The sequence below is a fragment of the Solea solea genome, chromosome 12, assembly GCF_958295425.1.
Source record: "Solea solea chromosome 12, fSolSol10.1, whole genome shotgun sequence".
NCBI classification, from domain to species: domain Eukaryota; kingdom Metazoa; phylum Chordata; class Actinopteri; order Pleuronectiformes; family Soleidae; genus Solea; species Solea solea.
The window spans coordinates 28,508,624-28,530,208 of NC_081145.1; the positions used below are offsets into that span (position 1 = coordinate 28,508,624).

The 21,585-nt window shown below is 42.3% G+C and overlaps 4 protein-coding genes across 4 annotated transcripts in view; 2 read left to right on the forward strand and 2 right to left on the reverse strand.

Moving 5' to 3' along the window:
* Nucleotides 1–189, forward strand: part of immp2l (inner mitochondrial membrane peptidase subunit 2) — a 57,903-nt gene extending 57,714 nt beyond the window's left edge. The window contains exon 6 of the mRNA XM_058646232.1: nt 1–189. This exon is cut by the window's left edge and continues 246 nt beyond it. The gene's annotated coding sequence lies outside the window, so the exon portion shown is untranslated.
* Nucleotides 190–1,259: 1,070 nt separating this feature from the next.
* On the forward strand, nt 1,260–9,184 carry znf277 (zinc finger protein 277). The gene is made up of 12 exons (XM_058646436.1): nt 1,260–1,366; nt 2,402–2,618; nt 3,656–3,744; nt 4,847–4,929; nt 5,043–5,134; nt 5,926–6,036; nt 6,157–6,289; nt 7,004–7,068; nt 7,169–7,265; nt 7,606–7,648; nt 8,055–8,229; nt 8,790–9,184. The coding sequence occupies exons 1-12, from the start codon at nt 1,336–1,338 to the stop codon at nt 8,977–8,979; spliced, it is 1,326 nt and encodes a 441-aa protein (XP_058502419.1). The 5' UTR covers nt 1,260–1,335; the 3' UTR covers nt 8,980–9,184.
* LOC131470027 (uncharacterized) lies at nt 9,182–10,468 on the reverse strand. Its single transcript, XM_058645516.1, has 4 exons — nt 10,266–10,468; nt 9,993–10,179; nt 9,626–9,721; nt 9,182–9,343 (listed from the first exon to the last, which is right to left on the reverse strand). The coding sequence occupies exons 1-4, from the start codon at nt 10,466–10,468 to the stop codon at nt 9,182–9,184; spliced, it is 648 nt and encodes a 215-aa protein (XP_058501499.1).
* Nucleotides 10,469–10,473: 5 nt separating this feature from the next.
* LOC131470028 (uncharacterized) lies at nt 10,474–16,783 on the reverse strand (the record flags this gene model as incomplete). The annotated part of the gene is made up of 10 exons (XM_058645517.1): nt 16,502–16,783; nt 15,233–15,355; nt 14,405–14,467; nt 14,200–14,316; nt 13,524–13,637; nt 13,287–13,453; nt 12,335–12,995; nt 12,105–12,247; nt 11,268–11,328; nt 10,474–10,524 (listed from the first exon to the last, which is right to left on the reverse strand). Coding segments are annotated over exons 1-10 (1,782 nt in total), but the record flags the coding sequence as incomplete, so codon positions are not given.
* Nucleotides 16,784–21,585: the final 4,802 nt, after the last annotated feature.

Below are 21,585 nucleotides of genomic sequence, written 5' to 3' on the forward strand. Positions count from 1 at the left end.
CTGCCTCATTAGGATCAGGTTTTGGTTTCCATGACTGGTGGTCCTGACAAGGTCACTGTTTATGACACACACACACACACACACACACGTCTTCCTGCTGGTGTGACTCTCATGAGTCATGTGATGACGTTGCAGGTGAATGGAGCTAATGACAGAATGTGAGAAATAAACAGGATTTTGATGATCGATTATTGGCTGCGTGTTGATTTTCTCACGTCGCTAACTTCAGTTAAAGTTTACGACATCTTCAGAACATGTCCACGTCTTTGTCTCACTGTGAGACACACTTTTCTAACAGGAAACTGAAGTTTGTAAACCACTCACTCTCCCACACCAAAGTCCACAGAGAAAATCACGCACACGCACGCACACACACACACACACACACACACACACACACACACACACACACTGAGGGAGCACTTGAGCTGAATTCATCCAAACGCAGCGATGTCCCTGTGGATCCTGTGACTCAGGTTTCAGTGAAGGCGGCCTGCGGTGCAGAGGGACACTGAGTGCAGAGCATTCTGGGTAATAACGCTTCATCCTGTGTTTACCTTATTTACAGACTGAGAGCTGGAAAGTACTGTGTGTGTGTGTGTGTGTGTGTGTCAGCTTCTGCTCTGTTTCCGTGCCAACAAACGCTGTCGGCTGCTGCTGCTAGGATACCGTGGTCTCTGTGGTGAAGCGTGGCCTGGTTCAGTCGTTCAGGATCGCAGCGTTTTTAAATTCATTCCCTCATCATCAAGTCTCACACACACACACATACACAGTCTCACACACACACATACACAGTCTCACACACACACACATACACAGTCTCACACACACACACACACACAGTCTCTCACACACACATACACAGTCTCACACACACACATACAGAGTCTCACACACACACATACACAGTCTCTCACACACACATACACAGTCTTTCACACACATACAGTCTCACACACACACATACAGTCTCACACACACACACATACAGTCTCACACATACACAGTCTCACGCACACACATACACAGTCTCACAGTCTCGAACACACACATACACAGTCTCACACACACACACACACATACAGTCTCACACACACAGTCTCACAGTCTCACACACACACATACACAGTCTCACACACACACACACACATACACAGTCTCACAGTCTCACGCACACACATACACAGTCTCACACACGGTTTAATTTCACCTGTGTTGCACTTGAATGCATCCCGGTCTGTTCGGATTTAGCAGAGAATCGTGAACGCAGCACCCTCGCTCTTCTCGTCCTCTGATTGGTCCGTTCGGCGCTGTTGTGGTCACGTGGCACCTAAAATGGCCGCCGCCGGCGACGGGCGCAAAGATGGTACGTTGATTTTATTAATTTTAAAGCCGTAAACTTGACCAATTGAAATAGCCCGACGTTGTCTTGTGCTCTTGTGATTTTATTTAAAAAAACAGTTGGTCAAATATTGGCGTCATTTCAAACAATAACTCTGTCAGCACAAACTTGGCGAAACAGACAGCCGCTAGCAGTTAGCCGCCTAGCAGGCTAAGTAGCAGCTAGCTTACTTTTCATACGAGTTCACGAACACACGTCATTATAACTTATTATCGGACAGAAAAAATGCATACACACGCGTCTTCAAGTCAGGGAAATGTGTGTTTTACTAGAATTAAATGACCTAAATGTTTATATTAAACCACGAAACGTAGTGATTAAATGTATATGTTTGTTTTAGTGATGTGCTCAGTGTTAGCCGGACTTAACTACGTTTGTCACTTCATTCACATTTGAGTCCCAGTCTGTTTTTAAAATGTGTGATTATTAGGGATGACACGAGGCCGACAACGATATCACAACAAATCCTGCAGTAAAGGGTTAAAAGTAACTAAACAGGTTCTCAATTTTTTTTTCTGCCTCTTAGAACTGATTATTTTCTGGTTTATGTGGGTTAGGGTTAGGGTTAACCCTAACCCATATTAAAAAAAAAGAAATAATTAAAACTGAATTATGTCTGGAAAAAAACAAAGACATTTAAAAACATCATTTCCAGGTTCTGACAAACACGGATCAACATTTTCTGCCATTTTTTTGGACTAATAGTGAAAATATATATCCCTTAGTTGCGTCATTAATATTCTGTTTTTTTCTGTAGACTTTTTGTGTATTTTCCTGCACGCACTTGATGTGACACCTGCTACACCTTTGTTTCTCAGTTTTTATTTGTATATTAATTATATGCATGTAATGTGCACTATTAGCAGTATATTTGTATTTGGTGTCATTCCCGGCACTAGACATTTCCCACAGTTCTGTGTGTGGGTTAGTTAATCAGGATAACCTCTCAGCTCCCTGCACTGCAGCAGCTGTTAAACTCACAGTGTCTGCTCCTCTCAGGTCAGGACAGCATCCTGGAGCCGCTGTGCTTCCCGGAGCAGCCGCCGCTCAGCGACTCCGTGACTCAGAGTCGGCGGCGCTCCTGCTCCGGGGTGCTCCTGTGTCCGTTCTGCTCCGAGTCGACTCCCCTTCCACAGACAGACGTTTTCCTAAAACACCTGCTGCAGCAGCACAAGCTGGTCATCGCCGATGTCAAACTGGTCGCAGACCTGCCAAAGTACGAGCCCCGACTCTTAAGATTTGTTGTTCTTACATTTAACCTGTGATTTAGATTTATGTTGTTGTTGAGGAAAAGAAAACAACAATGAAGACAATCACTGAACTGAAATACCACTGAACGTGGTCACGATCGCCGGCTTCCAGCAGTGCTGTCTCTAAATACACCAGACTCCTGTTAAACATTGACATTTTAGACATTTTCTTTGCTAAATGTTGGAGATTAAAGCATGTTTTCAGGTTTTTTTAAGTCTTTAACATTAATCTACAGTTGGACTCTGTTGGCTTTGATTCTTGTGTCGGACGTCACGCTCATCACTCTAAAAACACTGGAAGTCACATTTTTGGCTCGTATTTCATGTTTTTGTCACATGAAACATTTTGTGAATGTTTTTTGTGAAATAACACAAATTAGTTTGTGACATTTGTTTGTGTTTTTGTTAAAATAAAAAAATTTGTGCTCCGTCCCCAAAACACTTCAGGATGTTGTTTTGTTTTTTTTAAAGTAGAGAAATGTATTAGGGTTAAACCGTTATACAGCACAAGACTAAAACACCGTTTTCCCCCGTCCACACATGAACAGTGAACCAGAAGTTCTTTTAAAAGTCTCACTTTTCAGATACATAAAATTCCACTGACGTGTGGATGGAAGAAGGAAACGCATACAAAAGAAAAACAGCTGCGTGTGGACTAGACATGAGTCCACTCTCGTGTCTTTGTTACACGCTTTCATCAACTTCTTGTCCAATCAGGGCAAGGTTCACCACTCGCGAGCAAATGAGTTTCAGATTTCACTTCCAGGCCACGCCCCCTCACCTCTCCTCGCTCAGCTCTCGGCCCGCTTCTTTGCATTTTTTTCCTTTGGATTTTATTTACCCTTTAAAATAAAAAGATAATCAGACAACAAGCCCAAAGTTTGACTCCAAACACATCCGTTGCTAAGTGACATTAGAAACATTGAATCAGGAGCCATGTGGCTTCAGTCACGTGACCGAGGTCTCCACAGTGACCGTGTCTCTGTTTGCTGTCGTCCATCAGGTACTTGTTGTACTGGAAAGGCAGATTCATGGAGCAGCCCATCACAGACTTCTGCAGTGTCATCAGAACCAACTCCACCGGACCGGCCGGTGAGTTCCTCTGCTCGAACGAATGTTTGCAACATTATCTTCACACCTGCCCTTTAAAACGTCGCTGTCAGTTCTAGCTCAACTCCACTCAGTTTATCAGTCACTTGTTGTTTTCCATGACTTCATAGCTCCTCCTCAGCATATCACATTTTCTACGCCACACACACACACACACACACACGAGTGACTTGTGCAGCAGTTGTTTTGGTGAAAGTGAATCATTAGTTCAGATTAGTGGACAGAATGGTTCAGTCCTTCAGACTCAGTCTGACACAGTCACTGGACTTTCAGCAGTGCTGTCTCTGAATCCACCAGAATCCTCTGTTCAACACGTTTGCTTTGCTAAATGTTGCAGATTAACACATGTTTTCAGGATTATTAAATCTTTTTAACTTTAATCTACAGTTCAGCTTTGTTCACTTTGATTCTTGTGTCACGCTCATGACTCTTCAGTGACGACACTCTCTGACCAATCACTGGGATTTGGGATTATAAATAGATTTTTGGAACTAAAAATAGATTTATGGGATTTTAAGTAGATTTTGGAATTCTCAGTAGATTTTTAAGTCTTTTTAACTTTAATCTACAGTTGGACATTGTTGGCTTTGATTCTTGTGTCGGACGTTGCGCTCATGACTCTTCAGTGACGACACCCTCTGATCAATCAGTGTCTGGCAGTCTGTTGACGTCACATTTTAGCATTGGCTCAGCTGAACCTCGTCAGGAACTAAAAAGCTGTGTTAGAACTGTGTAATAGAAAAGTAAAAATATGTCTGGTTTCATTTTAGATTTAAAAACTATGAAGACAAATAATTTGTTTCAAATCCAAGCAAAGCTGTTGAACCTGACAAATCTTCGTCTGATTAAATCCATCAGGAAAACTATTTGAAATCTCTGTGTTTGCTTGAATTTCAACGTTGTGCTTTCAGGGTTTTAAAAGTGCTTGAACTTAGGAGAAAGTGTCCAAAACAAAGTGTGAAATAGCAACTGGATTTCTTTAATTTTGTGGTGGCAGTTTGAATGCGACGTGGTTCGGTCTCATTGAACAAGTTCACGTGTGTTTCATCTCAGTCAGTTTTCCTCTTGTCACTTGTTGTGACAGAGAAACAGGAGGACTACTTCCTGCTGTGTGATGTCCTTCCCGAGGACCGAGTCCTGCGAGAAAACCTCCAGCAGAAACGACTGGTGAGTCCAACACAGAGAAACAGAGAAAGTTCTGCACTCACAGATGTGTCGGTAAACACTGCGACGGGAAGAAGACAAGGAAGAGGTTTTTACTTTTAGTTTTGTTCCTGCAGGAGGAGGTGCTGGAGCAGCAGCAGCAGGAGAGAGACGACGGCAGCTTCCAGCGTCTCTGCATGTTCTGCAGCGACGAGTTCGCTGGGAACAGGTGCAAGCAAACAAAAAATTATTTATGTCAATCAGGGAGCGACGCGTGAGAGTGAGCCCTCACCAAAGAATAACTAAAGTGAATGCTCTGTTAAGAACTTGTTCTCATTGTTCAACAGACTTTTTCAAACCGGAAACTGAAGTGGAGCTTGTTTGGTCCATAAAATGAATTTAAAATAATGTTGATCAGTGTTTCCAAAAACTGGAAGTGATGATTGTTTTATTTGCTTGTAAAGGTTTCTTTGCTATATGGAGCAAAGAAACCAGAATAAAACATCTCATTTACGAAGCTGAAAAAACTTTTATTTTTTTATCAAAAAAAAAAACAACAAACAAACTAATCATGAATCAAAATAGCTGACTAATCAGTTAATCGTTGCAATCCTAAACTGAAGTTTGTAAACCACTCACTCTCCCACACCAAAGCCCATAGAGAAAATCAGTGATTTTAACATCACAGCACACAGTGTTTGTTGATCACTAAGTTCAAATGTCTGATTTTGTCACTTCGGCTTTTGCAAACCTTTGTTCAGATTGACCTCAGTGGCACAAAGTGACCACACGAGGCAGCAGAGGACCAGCAGCTCCCTTGTCCCCATGAGCTAAAGTCACTGATTATCTGTATGGACTTTGGTGTAAGAGAGTGAGCGGTTTACATCAACTTCAGTTTCCTGTTGGAAAAGTCTGTCTCACAGTGAGATAAAGCAGAGGACCAGCAGCTGCTGGGTCGCCCGCAAGCTAAAATCACTGATTTTCTCTCTGGGCTTTGGTGTGAAACGCTCATGTTTCCAGGTCGTCTCTGCTGAACCACATGGCCAGAGAACATTCGTTCAGCATCGGGCTGCCGGACAACATTGTCTTCTGTGACGAGTTCCTGGACACTCTGCAGGGCAAACTGGACAAGTGAGACCCGTTCTTCTGCTGAATGTGACCAGAAAATCCAGTGAACATTCAGTCAATTTAAACATCACGGTCATGAAGACGATGCGTTTCAGCTTCAGTGTTTTTGCTTCCTGTCGTCAGTCTGCAGTGTTTGTACTGTGAGAAGACGTTTCGAGATAAGACCACGCTGAAGGACCACATGAGGAAGAAAGCACACAGACGCATCAACGCCAACAACCGTGAATATGACAGATTCTACGTCATCAACTACCTGGTAACAAGAAGAAAAACCATAATTACTGATGTTCTATAGAAGTTGATCTGGTTTAGGGGAAATGTACATGAGCTAAACAACTGCATCAACATGTGTGCCTTTATTTTCATTATTTATTATTTTCATGGAGGAATAAACTAATAAAATCTTCACCATCTTAGGTCTATGATATCTGAAGAACACGTTCACGTCTTTATCTCACTGTGAGACAGACTTTTCCAACAGGAAACTGAAGTGGATGTAAACCACTCACTCTCTTACACCAAAGTCCATACAGATAATCAGTGACTTTAGCTCATGGGGACAAGGGAGCTGCTGGTCCTCTGCTGCCTCGTGTGGTAACTTTGTGCCACTGAGGTCAATCTGAACAACGTTTTGCAAAGTGCAAGTGACAAAATAATAAAAAAAAAATAATAAAAAAAAATAAATAAATTAGAAATTAGTGATGGAGGCAGCAGTGGAGTGTGTGTGTGTGTGATGTTAAAATCACTGATTTTCTCTATGGGCTTTGGTGTGAGAGAGTGAGCGGTTTATAAACTTAGTTTCCTGTTGGAAAAGTCTGTCTGACAGTGAGATAAAGACGTGAACGTGTTCTTAAAGATATCGTAGACTTAAGCATAGGGGAGAGCTGTGTCAGCAAAAAATAAAAAAATGTAACCATCCCTTTAATTATGAGCTGTAAAAACGTGTGTGTGTGTGTGTGTGTGTTGTCAGGAGCTGGGGAAGACGTGGGAGGAGGTGCAGAGCGAAGACGATCGAGAGCTGGTGGACGAGGACGAGTGAGTATCAGGATTCAGACTCCAGGTCTAGATCCTGCTGGTCTTCATCCTCAGTGTGTGGAAGAGGAGATTTAAACAGCTGTGTGTGTGTCGTCCACAGTGATTGGTCAGACTGGCAGGCTCACCCGGTGTCTGCTGTGTGTCTGTTCTGTGATCATCAGTCAGAGACCATGGAACAGATCTACACACACATGAAGGTACAGTACTGTGACACCTGTGTGTGTGTGTGTGTCAATCTTGGCCCTGCCCTCTCCACCCGGTCCCACCCACCCAGGTGCACACATTACCTCCATTTGTGATGCGACATCACAGCGTTGGAAGAATGTCGACGTAAACGCAGCTTTCATCACAAAAAAAGAAGCAGCGTGAACGTCAGGAAGTTTCTGGGTTTTTCACAAAAATCGTTTGCTGTGACTGAAGCAAACTCAACTTAAAGATGAAAGGAGACCTGAGTCTGTTTGTTACCTGCTCTGCTAGTTTAACACTTTCCTCTTCCTTCTTAATCATTGTCTCGTCTTTTTCTTTTCTTTTTTGCAGGCAGCTCATGACTTTGATCTCCACAAGCTGAGGACAGAACTCAGTAAGTCCTGAACCTGATGAAATATGTTCACGTCTTTATCTCACTTTGAGACAGACTTTTCCAACAGGAAAGTGAAGTTTATAACCACTCACTCTCCCACACCAAAGTCCAGAGAGAAAATCAGTGATTTTAGCTCGCGGGGACACAGGAGCTGCTGGTCCTCTGCTGCCTCGTGTGGTCACTTTGTGAATTTGGAGTTAAACCTCCTTTAATTAGATTTACCTCAGTGACACAAAGTGAGAGTGGGAGAGTGAGTGAAATTGACCCAAAAGGCAAAATGAAACATTGTTATATGTCAGACTGAAGCTGACATACATCTTATGTTATTTATTGGAGTAGCCCCCTGTATTTATGCTCGGATGATGATGTATCGTGATGCATTTCTTACCTCTCCGTCTCTCCACAGACCTCGGGTTCTACCAGCAGGTCAAACTGGTGAACTTCATCCGGAGGCAGATCCACCAGAACCGTTGCTATGGCTGCCAGGAGAAGTTCCACTGCAGAGCCGACGTGCTGCGTCACGTCGAGGCTGAAGGTCACGTGATGAAGCTGCCACACGTGTCCACCTGGGACCAACCACAGTACGTCCAGCGCAACTCTGGTGTTTAAGTGGTAAAGTGTGGAAGGCGATTTGTTTGCCTCCTGGTGCATTATGGGTAGGACTGTTCGTGGACAACAGAGGGAAGTATTAATCCATTTGTTAATATCAACGGTCTTTATGGTTTGTGGTGGAATGGACCATGGTGAGGATAAGATCACGATGTCTGTATGTACTGTCGCAGCTAAAAGGGTTCCCACACTTGGGTTGACTTTCCAGGACCGGTTCCCTCAAATTAAAAGACCAAATATGCTGACACAGCTTAAGATGGGAGGACAGCTTGTAAGAGCCTGTCTTTGTCCGTGCAGCACACTCTGCATCTGGACAAGTCATTGGTCAAAGTTAGTCTTCAGGAATTTTCTTTAGTGAGACACGTCAACGGTCAGAGAGAGACAGTGGACAGTGTCCACAACACCGTTAGTAATTATGAGTTTACATCTGTCCTGTGTACATCCCGTCTACGTACATCAAGCAATGCAGGGCATGACTACAGATGTTGTATTTATATTTTGGTTTCACTAAAAGTAGGACTTGCGTCCTCAGGTATTACTTCCCCACGTACGAGAACGACGCCCTCTTGTGTACGCTGTCTGACAGCGATGGAGACGAACGAGGCGAGACGAACCACGACGAGGACATCCCAGTGATCGCAGAGGACATCTCCAACCTCCGAGCGCTGAAACGGACCAGCGTCCTGAACCAGCTGCTGAGGAACAGAAGCTCCTGCAGCTAAGACCACGCATAAAAAACATCATGACTCAGCACTTTTAAGAGTCTTCAACCTTCGCCTGTCAGCGTTTTCTGTTCAAACAGTAAAGAGAATCATTTATGTCATGAATGTTTATTTCTTACAATAAATAAATACTCTTCACACAGACTCAAACAGAAAAGCTTCTTCTAAGTCTCACTGAAGTGAATAAAAACCTGCTGGAGCTTCAGTTTGTCGTCGACTTGTTCGAGGTCTTGTTCTTCACCGGTGAGATGTTCTGTGTCGCTCTGCCCAGTGAAACCTGGCGGATGCTGGAGCCGAACTGCAGCGTGCTCAGCGTCTCCACGGCGTCCCGCGCGTCTGGACTTGCGTTGACAAACACGCAGCACTGCAGATGGAGCAGAGGACGCGTCTGTCAGTGACGACGTGGACGTAAATACTACGGGTAACGGACGGAGGAAGTAATGAAACAATAATATATAATAATCTTAAAGACTAAGAGCAGCTACATTATCATAAAGTCTAGTGCAGTGAGCATGTTTATCGGACCAGCTTCAGCTAACGCTGTTATCACAGCAGACACTCAAACCCTCTGGTAAATAAGTGAAACTGAGGTCACTTGTTACTGTTAGCAGGATGTCAGTGGCGCCCTCTTCAGGTGTCACTGTACCTTGGCGTCTCCACTGAGACAGGGCTGCAGCAGGTGAGTAAGTTTAGAGTTCCTGTACGGGACGTGGAGAGCGTTGTTCTTCAGAGCACCGAACACCTGAGGGACAAACAAACATCAACGTCTGTTCTGTCCACTCTCACACAAACATTCACTGCACTCAAACACTGATGGCGGATGTCACGTTGTTTCTCTCTAATGTTTTGTTTTGTCCGGTCAGCACACCTGTCAGCGTACCTGTCCGGTCAGTGCACCTGTCAGCGTACCTGTCCGGTCAGTGCACCTGTCAGCGTACCTGTCAGGTCAGTGCACCTGTCAGGTCAGTGCACCTGCCAGCGCATCTGTCCAGTCAGTGCACCGGTCAGCGTACCTGTCCCAGTGCTGTCAGGGATTTATTGATGGCGGCTGCCTCCACCAGCCTCTGACCCTCAGCCTCAGTCTTAGAGATCCGCTCAGAACCAGCAAGGTCGCACAAGGTCAGCGTGCCGCGAGACGTCCGACCCAAGACCTTGTCTAGACCCTCTACCTCCAGCGCCACCACCAGGTGAGACCGAGAACTGAGGGGCGGGAACAACAACAGGTGAAACCACTAAAGTATATCATCGTTCTGTTAGCATCAATAATCAATAATGCTCTGTAGAACCTCTGTATGTTCATCTTGGTCGAGGCAATTTTTCTGTTCTTTTCTCCAGTCTCCATGACACTGAGGATGTCGGCCTCAGTCTGGACCCGGGTCTGGGTCAGTCCTGGGACCGATACCGTCTTCCCCTGGACTCGAATGTCGAGGGCCGCACCGGCACTTTTGGTCAGAAGGTCGTTCAAACTGTCGTTGTAAATCTCCAACATCCACTTTTGGTCAGAAGGTCGTTCAAACTGTCGTTGTAAATCTCCAACATCGAAATCTGAGTTTTGACAGTGGACACAACAGCCAGGTTTTTCAGGTGTAGTGATAAGAGACACTGACAGTGTTATAATGTAACAAAGTACAAATACTTTATTTTTCTAGTATCTTGTACTTTTACTGCACTATGTTTCCTCTAACTCTCTTTGTTACTACCAAATAAAATCAAAAGTCTTAAAGTTTATGACATTTACTGTACTTAAGTAATATTATAAACTTCTACTAAAGTGGTAACTGGTAATATTTTGGGTACTTTATACAGTGTGATGTATCAGGATCTCACTGTGAGACTTTACTGACAAGAAAAAACACTCACTCTCCAACACCAAAGTGAAAATCAGTGATTTTAGCTCGAGGGGACACAGGAGCTGCTGGTCCTCTGCTGCCTCGTGTGGTCACTTTGTGTCACTGAGGTCAATCTGAACGAAGGATTTCAAACACTGAAGTGAGAAAATCAGACACTTGAACTCAGTGATGCAGCAGTGGATCAACAACTCCTGTGATGTTAAAATCACTGATGTGGACTTTGGTGTGGGAAAGTGAGTGGTTTACGAACTTCAGTTTTACTCTTGGAAAAGTCTGTCTAACAGTGAGATAAAGAAAATAATCTTAAACAGATAACATTTGTTGCTCCCCACCCATGTCCCTGCTGGCAGCCATGTTTGGTGACCAACTTTTTTTTTAAATGTATTTATTTACCAAAAACAACACCATGGAAACACGTAAACAACACGACAGTGGCACCTTCAGAGTGTAGGACACCTTCTCTTTGTCTGCACAGATGCGAAGCAGCTCTCGAATGGACCTGAGAAACACAGACACAGTGTGACTCACAGGAAACTGGTCCTGTCTCTCTCTGTCTGTCTGTCTGTCTGTCTGTCTGTGTGTGTGTGTGTGTGTGTAAACAGACTCCTCTGCTCCGTGCTCATCACATATTCATAACCCGCTGTCATGTGACACGTCACACAATGACACGTAACTAGTCTCGTTTGGCTTCTGACAGCAGTTCATGTTCCAAATAACCTCGAGGTCATCAAGCATTAAGCTGCATTCATCCATGAAAGTTTTATGAAGTGTGGTTGTATGAGGTACTGACACACGTGATGTTTTTCTGCTATTCAGTTCTACGGCTCTACTTCTCCATCAGTGATAGAACCTGGTACCTGCTGTTTGTTTGTTTTTAGTTCCTGCTCTGACGAGGTTCAAAGCAAACTGAGCCGATACTAAAATGTGACGTCAACACACTGCCGGCCACTGATCGGTCAGAGAGTGTCGTCACTGAAGAGTCATGAGCGCAATGTCCGACACAAGAATGAAAGCCAACAACGTCCAACTGTAGATCAAGACTTAAAAATCTATTTATATTCCCAAAAATACTTATAATCCCAAAATCTATTGATAGGTTTATTTGGTGTGGGAAAGTGAGTGGTTTACAAACTTCAGTTTCCTGTTTCCTGTCTCACAGTGAGATACAGTGACAAACATCAGCTAAAGTGTCTCAGCAGCAGGGGGCGCTCACAGCACAGAACTATCCAGTTAAACCTTTCCATTCCTCCCCTGTCACCATTCTTTATTCCTGACCTGATGTTGACTCCGGGGTTTTGCTTTGCCCCCATCATGGTGTAGGTCTTCCCTGAGGCGGTTTGTCCGTAGGCCAGTATACAGACGTTATATCCGTCTACGCAGGATGTTATCAGTGGCAGAGTTTCTGCAAACACTTCCTCCTGTACACAGTTGTCATGAACAGATGATATTATTTCTCCAAAAATAACAACATTATCAGAACTTTGATCTGAGTTTAGGTTTGTCACCTGTGTGCTGCTCTGAGGAAACACCTTGTCAAACTGAAACCTTTTCTTGCTTCCCTTCTGGACGAGCACCACCTCTTGGTCGTCTGTTGTCTCCAGGCAGAAGCTGGAGGCGGAGCTCTTCCTGCAGCGACAGAACACCCGGATGTTTCCCTGCAGCTCCAGCAGCTTGTTGTAAAGGCTCTTCCTCTCCACCGCCTCCCGCCTGTAGAGGGAGCGCAGTTCTTCTACCTCCCCGGCCGCCACCTTCTTCACCTCGGTCAACTTTCCTGCGACACCTTTCATCTGCTCCAGCTGGTTCTTCATGTCGGTCATCGCCTGGTCAACCGTCGATCGGAGCTGCTTGTTGGAGACGTTGAGCTCACGGGTCAGACCCCTCACCTGACCAAGTTGGTTGGCATCCACGGCAGGTTTGGTGGCGGTTCTGGCAGGTGGGACAGCTGGAGCCCGGTGGTTCAGGAGAGACCTGATCTTCTCTCTGGCCTCCTGCTTGTCGGCCTCCAGCTCAGCTAGCTTCTGGTTCAGGTGCTGGACCACGTCATTTAGGTAGCAGACTTCCCTGGCCAAGTAATTGTTTCTCTGGAAAAGGTTGTCCACCTCCTTCTCTTTTGACTGGAGATTCTGCTTCAGATCTTCAATCACTCTGTCTTGCTCTAAGAGGGCTCTAATGACAAACGGGCAGTTTAGCTGCAAATAATGCTGAGTCACAGAAAAGATTCATGGTGTAGGATCTTCGGCCTCCAACCACTTCTAACCTTAAATTTCCATCTTCTAGCCTCTTAACTGTATCCTGAAACTACATCTTCTAACCTCCATTTATTTTCTGAAATTTCCATCTTCTAACCTCTTGCCCTCCACTTTCTAATTTCTACCCTCCACCTTCTAACCTCCATCTTGCACTTTATCAGTTGTATAAATTAGTTTCAGGGAGAATCATTTGTCGTGTTTCTTGGACCTGAAGGAGTTGAGGTCGGTGTAGTTGTGGTCTCCGCTGGGCGAGGTCTGCAGGAGGATTTCTCCAAACATGGTGAGATAGACAGAGATGACCTCCTCGGGGTCGTAGTTGCACTGACGCAGCGCCGCCGTGATCTCCTTCTGGTCCACTAGGCCAGGCAGGGCAGACTGGAACACATTACACCTTTTAAAGAAAGCAAACACTCCTGATACTCAGCCCCATTGTCGTCTTCCTCACCATGACTCTCTGAATGCGAGATTTGACAAAGTTGACGTTCATCTCCCACTGCAGCGGCAGCAGCAGCCAGACGCCGGAGTGAGGATCCCAGAACCTGCAGACGTTCAGCCTCTCCTGAAAAACACCAGCACGCCATAGAAAAGACAAGCATAGTAGACAAGTAGTAGAGTAGTTCAGATTCAGCACTGTTGCATCTAGAACTAGCATACAACTGGAAATCAACATCCAGAAAACATAGAAGTGGAATCATAAGGAAAAACAGATTGAAGCCACTTAGCAAAAGATTCACCTCATAAATCAGTCAAGTCTTTATCTCACAGACTTTTCCAACAGGTAAACGCTCACTCACCCACACCAAAGCCCATAGACCTCACCTCACTTCAGTGTTTGAAATCCTTCGCTAAGATTGACCTCAGTGACACAAAGTGACCACACGAGGCAGCAGTAGACCATCAGCTCCTGTGTTCCCATGAGCTAAAATCACTGAGTGAGTCTGTGTCTGATGTGTCTGATAATGTCCCCATCGTGTCCCGCAAGTTTTCACTGACGGCATCTCACAAAACCACACTTCAAAATACTGGATCTTCTGAGACATCTGCTGTCAATCAAACCATGAAACATCCTGTGTTTAGTGGTCTATGTGTAGCTCCATGACCATATTTGGCCTTCACCTCACCTCGAACATGTAGGTCATGACGGTTCCTTTGCCCTGGATGTAGATGCTGCCGGTGCGGTCGTCCTCTCTGACCGCTGGCTCGCTGCTGCTAGCCTGAGTCTGCAGGTGACCGGAGACCTGAGGGGCAAGCCAGAACAGCACGTTCTACCCTCCAGTAAGCATGGATGTGTATCGGAAGATCTCGGGTTCATTTTGTCAGACTGACCTCATTGTTGGCGGCGACGAAGCGCCCCTGGTTGTACCACTCCTGTGGAAAAGGCTGCAGCTTCTGGAGAGGACAGTAACAGAGAAGCCACGTGAGAAGAACCATGCAACTAAACAAAGTCCATACACACAGTCAGCACTGCCTGAGCTCCGGGTGCCAGTATAGTGCAGGCACGCGGAAAGCTCCCATGGGCGACTGCGGGCACCCGTGGGGTCTCAACTCTCTTCACTCCCTCAAAGATGTGCAGCATCTGCCAAGATAGGTTGGGGTGAAATAGTGGACAGAGGAGAGCGAGATCAGGAGCAGAAATACTGTATCAAGACTGTATCAAGTTAGACAAGTGGCTCACCTCATGTAATCTACACTTTGTTAAGTCTACGATATTCTCAGAACAGATTTGTTGCTTTGTCTCACCACTGGACAGACTCTTACCGCTCACTCTGTCACGCCGGTGATTTTAACATCACACACACACACACAGGAGTTGTTGATCCTCTGTTGCCTCCATTACTAAGTTCAAATGTCTTATATGTGTATATATATATGTGTATACATATATATGTATACATGTGTATATATATATGTGTATACATATATATATACACATGTATGTACATATATGTATGTACATACATGTGTATATATATATGTATATATATACACACATATATATATATATATACATATTATTAGGTTAATATTTGTTAAGTGATGTCACATGTCACAGTGGGGCCAGCAGGGGGCGAACACAGCTCAGGCAGTGCTGAATTTAAAGGGTTTTAAAGAAACCTGAACTTTGACTTCAGTTTAGATGGTGCTCCCTCTCACCTGCGACTCGTCGACGTACACTCTGTCACCATGGTGATTGAAGCAGCTGTAGAGTGTCCCGTCACTGTGGAGGAAAGTCTCAAAGTCCAGACACACTTCAGCTTCACCCTCAGCTGCGGTTTCCTGAGAACACAGCAGAGACACACAGTCAGTGCTACCACACTTTTCTAAACTAGTCTTTAGTTAAGGTTTTCTTAAAGAAGTTATAATAAGATACGTTTTCACGCGGAGGAAACATGGCTGATAACACTGAAATGACAGACGCTCCCAGCATGCAGAAAATAGAGATGCAACCTTGCTGTCGACAAGATCTACGCCACTTTACTTCCCTGGAGTGACAGCAACGTGTCAAAGATGTCGATGCACGTTCAACGACACCATTCCTGTCTGACAAATGCATTCCATTAGCGCTCAATTCACACCGGGTTTCTCATGGCTCTGCATATGTGAAAAGAGAAATGTTGCTTTGTTTTTAATTTGGGATTTGCAGCACGGACTGTAAGTCTGTTACCTCACAGGGTGGAGGAGATTATTTCTTACAATCATTTATGAAATAAGGGCCCTGGCCCACGGTTCCTGTTGAGATTATTATTGTTTCTCCGACTTCATTGCGATCATCGTTAACATGCATCTTGAGATTCAGAGTCCCAGGGCTCTGCAGTGCGTCTAACATAGTTGTTCGGATTTTAAGCAGACTTGGTAAACTTCCAAAACAATTACTTATGTACGTCCATTGGCTCCGCCCACCCAGAAGTCGGCCATTATGAATAAACCCGTCCTAGCACGTTTGAGCTAGCCGCGTCAAACTTGACATATGGATGATCTAGACTTGTATCTTGTATAAATTAATGATTAAATGATTAAATTTAATTATTTTCTCTACATCAAAAGGCGTGGCCTAAGGGCTAGCAACAAAGTTGACGTTAAAATGGCAGGAAAACTACGTCCTTTTACTTTGTTAAAGGACATGGAAGCTCCAGCCACTGATTGGTTTGCTTACATTGTTTGTTCTTTTTATTAAATGTTTTAATAAATAAATAAATCAACCTGGTGAATCGTTTACAGGCCAAAAAAAACAACAGTTACATGATCAACACGTTAAAACTACATATAATAAATAAATATAAATATAAAACATCATCAGCACGATGAATTATGATAAACTACGCAGTACACTGAGAACAGCGCCGTTTCACTTCACCTCTGTTGTAAACACCTTTATATCTGATATTCATTTGATTTAAGTTTACATGAATATAATATGCTCACAGTCGTGGCTGCGTTCACGACAGTTTGTGGGACTCTTTCTTCCTCCTCCTCCTCTGCTTGTGTGTCGCTCTCCTCGCTCTGAACCTCGATGGTGTGACAGGCAGGTGTTTCCTCCTCCTCCTCCTCCTCCTCCTGCGCCTGAAAAACACCACAGACAATTTTCTCTTTTGCAGGTCCACGTGCAGGTCCAGGTGCAGGTCCACGTGCAGGTCCAGGTTCAGCCTCGCTGCCTGGTCCCTCAGGCCTCGGCAATCCGTCCCTGACCGACGCTCCGCTGCCCATCCTGACACTCACACACACTCACACTCAAAGATGTCGGGTGTGACAGGTGAGAACAGGTGTAACCTGATACACACACACACACACACACACACACACACACACAGATGTGTGTGTGTGGGAGGAGCCAAATCTCCCCCCTATGTAAACAAGTGAAATCACTTTGTATCTCAGTTTAAACCAAAAAATGTTCTCAAGGACAAAAACTGAAAGGCATACAAACTGGCTTCCCAGCATGCATTGCTGCTGGGAATGTTTATTGGATTGTTATTAGACGTGTTCATTACGTTAATTTTGAAAACCTGACACTACAACCATATTTGTATACATAATTGAATGTTTGCAAAACCATATTTATCAAAAGCCCAATTCTTGAATATTTAAAATGATTATAATTATTCACCATTTGATATTTTGGTTAATGATAAGAATAAGAACATTTATTTATGTAGTTTAATGGTCATATGTTGTTCTCTCCTTTTTTTATGCTTTTTCTAGGTTGTTTGTAGGTTTATCTATTATATATAATATAAAAAATAACAAGAGCACAACTAATGACACTAAACCCGATGAGTCATGTTCAGTGTGGAAGAGGTTCAGAGGTAAATATGACTCTGTGCTCTCCCTCCTTCTCCACTCTGATGCATGTTAAATATCTGGCAGCAGCTGGCCAGCAGGGGGCAGCATCGTCTCATTAAAAGGGACTGAGGAAGTGTCTGGACTCACCTGGACACTTGAGTCTGCTGAGGACAACCACAACCAGTGGGTGTGCAACCTGTGGCTCTGGAGCCGCATGTGCCTCTTCAGAGGCTCTGCAGTGGCTCCCTGGAGTGTGTTGTTGTTTTTTGGAAAAAACAAGACTTTTTTGTCTCATTATGGACGACATACTAAACTATGACTTTTTTATGTTTTATGTCGTCCAAAATGAGACAAAAATGTCATAGTTTAGTATGTTGTCCAAATTTAGACAAAAAAGTCATAGTTAAGTATGTCGTCCAATATGAGACAAAAATGTCATAGTTTAGTATATTGTCCAAATTTAGACAAAAAAGTCATAGTTTAGTATGTCGTCCAATATGAGACAAAAATGTCATAGTTTAGTATGTTGTCCAAATTTAGACAAAAAAGTCATAGTTTATTATGTCGTTCAAATTTAGACAAAAAAGTCATAGTTTATTATGTCGTTCAAATTTAGACAAAAATAACATAGTTTAGTATGTTGTCCAAATTTAGACAAAAATGTCATAGTTTAGAATGTCGTCCAAAATGAGACAAAAAAGTCATAGTTTAGTATGTCGTCCAAATTTAGACAAAAATGTCATATTATAGTATGTCGTCCTGAATGAGACAAAAAATCATAGTTTAGAATGTCGTCCAAATTTAGACAAAAATGTCATCGTTTAGTATGTCGTTCAAATTTAGACAAAAATGTCATAGTTTAGAATGTCGTCCAAAATGAGACAAAAAAGTCATAGTTTAGTATGTCGTCCAATATGAGACAAAAATGTCATATTATAGTATGTCGTCCAGAATGAGACAAAAAAGTCATCGTATAGAATGTCGTTCAAAATGAGACAAAAATTGTCCAAAATGAGACAAACGTGTCATAGTTTAGTATGTCGTACAAAATGAGACAAAAAAGTCATAGTTTAGTATGTCGTCCAAAACTAGACAAAAAAGTCATAGTTTAGTATGTCGTCCAAAATGAGACAAAAAAGTCATAGTTTAGTATGTCGTCCAAAACGAGACAAAAAAGTCATCGTATAGAATGTCGTTCAAAATGAGACAAAAATTGTCCAAAATGAGACAAAAATGTCATAGTTTAGTATGTCGTCCAAAATGAGACAAAAAGGTCATAGTTTAGTATGTCGTCCAAATTTAGACAAAAAGTCATCGTTTAGTATGTCGTTCATATTAAGACAAAAAGTCATAGTTTAGTATGTCGTCCAAAATGTGACAAAAAAGTCATAGTTTAGTATGTCGTCCAAAATGAGACAAAAATTTCATAATTTAGTATGTCGTCCAAAACGAAACAAAAAAGTCATAGTTTAGTATGTCGTCCAAAATGAGACAAAAATGTCATAGTTTAGTATGTCGTCCAAAATGAGACAAAAAGTCATAATTTAGTATGTCGCCCAAAATGAGACAAAAAAGTCATAGTATAGTATGTCGTCCAAAATGAGACAAAAAGTCATAGTTTAGTATGTCGTCCAAATTTAGACAGAAAGTAATTGTTAAGTATCTCGTCCAAAATGAGACAAAAATGTCATAGTTTAGTATGTCGTCCAAATTAAGACAAAAATGTCATAGTTTAGAATGTCGTCCAAAACTAGACGAAAATGTCATAGTTTAGTATGTCGTCCAAAACGAGACAAAAAAGTCATAGTTTAGTATGTCGTCCAAAATGAGACAAAAAAGTCATAGTTTAGTATGTCGTCCAAAACGAGACAAAAAAGTCATCGTATAGAATGTCGTTCAAAATGAGACAAAAATTGTCCAAAATGAGACAAACGTGTCATAGTTTAGTATGTTGTCCAAAATGAGACAAAAAGTCATAGTTTAGTATGTCGTCCAAATTTAGACAGAAAGTAATTGTTAAGTATCTCGTCCAAAATGAGACAAAAATGTCATAGTTTAGTATGTCGTCCAAATTAAGACAAAAATGTCATAGTTTAGAATGTCGTCCAAATTGAGACAAAAAAGTCATAGTTTAGAATGTTGTCCAAAATGAGACAAAAAAGTCATAGTTTAGAATGTTGTCCAAAATGAGACAAAAAAGTCATCATATAGAATGTCGTTCAAAATGAGACAAATGTGTCATAGTTTAGTATGTCGTCCAAAATGAGACAAAAAGTCATAGTTTATTATGTCGTTCAAATTTAGACAAAAATAACATAGTTTAGTCAGTCAGTCAGTCAGTCATCATCTACCGCTTAATCCTCAACCAGAGGGTCGAGGGGGGTGCTGTGCCAATCTCAGCTACATCGGGCGATAGGCGGGGTACACCCTGGACAGTTCGCCAGTCCATCGCAGGGCCACACACAGATAGAGACAAACAACCATTCACTCTCACACTCACTCCTATGGTCAATTTGGAGTGTCCAATTTACCTATCCCCACATTGCATGTTTTTGGACTGTGGGAGGAAGCCGGAGTACCCGGGGAGAACCCACGCACACACGGGGAGAACATGAAAACTCCATGCAGAAAGGCCCTTGTTCCAACCGGGGCTCAAACCCGGGTCTTCTCGCTGCAAGGCGAGAGTGCTAACCACTACACCACCGTGTGGCCCGTCATAGTATAGTATGTCGTCCAAATTTAGACAAAAAAGTCATTGTTAAGTATATCGTCGAAAATGAGACAAAAAAGTCATAGTTTAGCATGTCGTCCAAAATGAGACAAAAAAGTCATAGTTTAGTATGTCGTCCAAAACTAGACCAAAATGTCATAGTTTAGTATGTCGTCCAAAATGAGACAAAAAAGTAATCGTATAATATGTCGTTCAAAATGAGACAAAAATGTCATAGTTTAGTATGTCGTCCAAAACGAGACAAAAAAGTCATAGTTTAGTATGTCGTCCAAAATGAGACAAAAATGTCATAGTTTAGTATGTCGTCCAAAATGAGACAAAAAAGTCATCGTATAATATGTCGTTCAAAATGAGACAAAAAAGTCATCGTTTAGTATGTCGTCCAAATTTAAACAAAAAAGTCATAGTTTAGTATGTCGTTCAAATTTAGACAAAAATGTCATAGTTAAGAATGTCGTCCAAAATGAGACAAAAATGTCATAATTTAGTATGTTGTCCAAAATGAGATAAAAAAGTCATAGTTTAGTATGTCGTCCAAATTTAGACAAAAAGTCATCGTTTAGTATGTCGTTCATATTAAGACAAAAAGTCATAGTTTAGTATGTCGTCCAAAATGTGACAAAAAAGTCATAGTTTAGTATGTCGTCCAAAATGAGACAAAAATGTCATAGTTTAGTATGTCGTCCAAAATTAGACAAAAAGGTCATAGTTTAGTATGTCGTCCAAATTTAGACAAAAAGTCATCGTTTAGTATGTCGTTCATATTAAGACAAAAAGTCAAAGTTTAGTATGTCGTCCAAAATGTGACAAAAAAGTCATAGTTTAGTATGTCGTCCAAAATGAGACAAAAATTTCATAATTTAGTATGTCGTCCAAAACGAAACAAAAAAGTCATAGTTTAGTATGTCGTCCAAAATGAGACAAAAATGTCATAGTTTAGTATGTCGTCCAAAATTAGACAAAAAGTCATAGTTTAGTATGTCGTCCAAAATGAGACAAAAATTTCATAATTTAGTATGTCGTCCAAAACGAAACAAAAAAGTCATAGTTTAGTATGTCGTCCAAAATGAGACAAAAATGTCATAGTTTAGTATGTCGATCATATTAAGACAAAAAGTCATAGTTTAGTATGTCGTCCAAAATGTGACAAAAAAGTCATTGTTTAGTATGTCGTCCAAAATGTGACAAAAAAGTCATAGTTTAGTATGTCGTCCAAAACGAAACAAAAAAGTCATAGTTTAGTATGTCGTCCAAAATGAGACAAAAATGTCATAGTTTAGTATGTCGTCCAAAATGAGACAAAAATGTCATAGTTTAATATGTCGTCCAAATTTAGACAAAAAAGTCATAGTTAAGTATGTCGTCCAAAATGAGACAAAAAAATTATCGTTTAGTATGTCGTTCAATATGAGACAAAAATGTCATAGTTTAGTATGTCGTCCAAAACGAAACAAAAAAGTCATAGTTTAGTATGTCGTCCAAAATGAGACAAAAA

Coding starts and splice junctions, on each gene's coding strand:
- znf277 (XM_058646436.1), top strand. CDS start 1,336: ATGGCCGCCGCCGGCGACGGGCGCAAAGATG. Junction 1,367..2,401: donor CGGCGACGGGCGCAAAGATG/GTACGTTGATTT, acceptor TGCTCCTCTCAG/GTCAGGACAGCATCCTGGAG. Junction 3,745..4,846: donor CAACTCCACCGGACCGGCCG/GTGAGTTCCTCT, acceptor TTGTTGTGACAG/AGAAACAGGAGGACTACTTC.
- LOC131470027 (XM_058645516.1), bottom strand. CDS start 10,468: ATGTTGGAGATTTACAACGACAGTTTGAACGACCTTCTGACCAAAAGT. Junction 10,180..10,265: donor ACCAAGATGAACATACAGAG/GTTCTACAGAGC, acceptor CCCGCCCCTCAG/TTCTCGGTCTCACCTGGTGG. Junction 9,344..9,625: donor GTCTCAGTGGAGACGCCAAG/GTACAGTGACAC, acceptor CTCCATCTGCAG/TGCTGCGTGTTTGTCAACGC.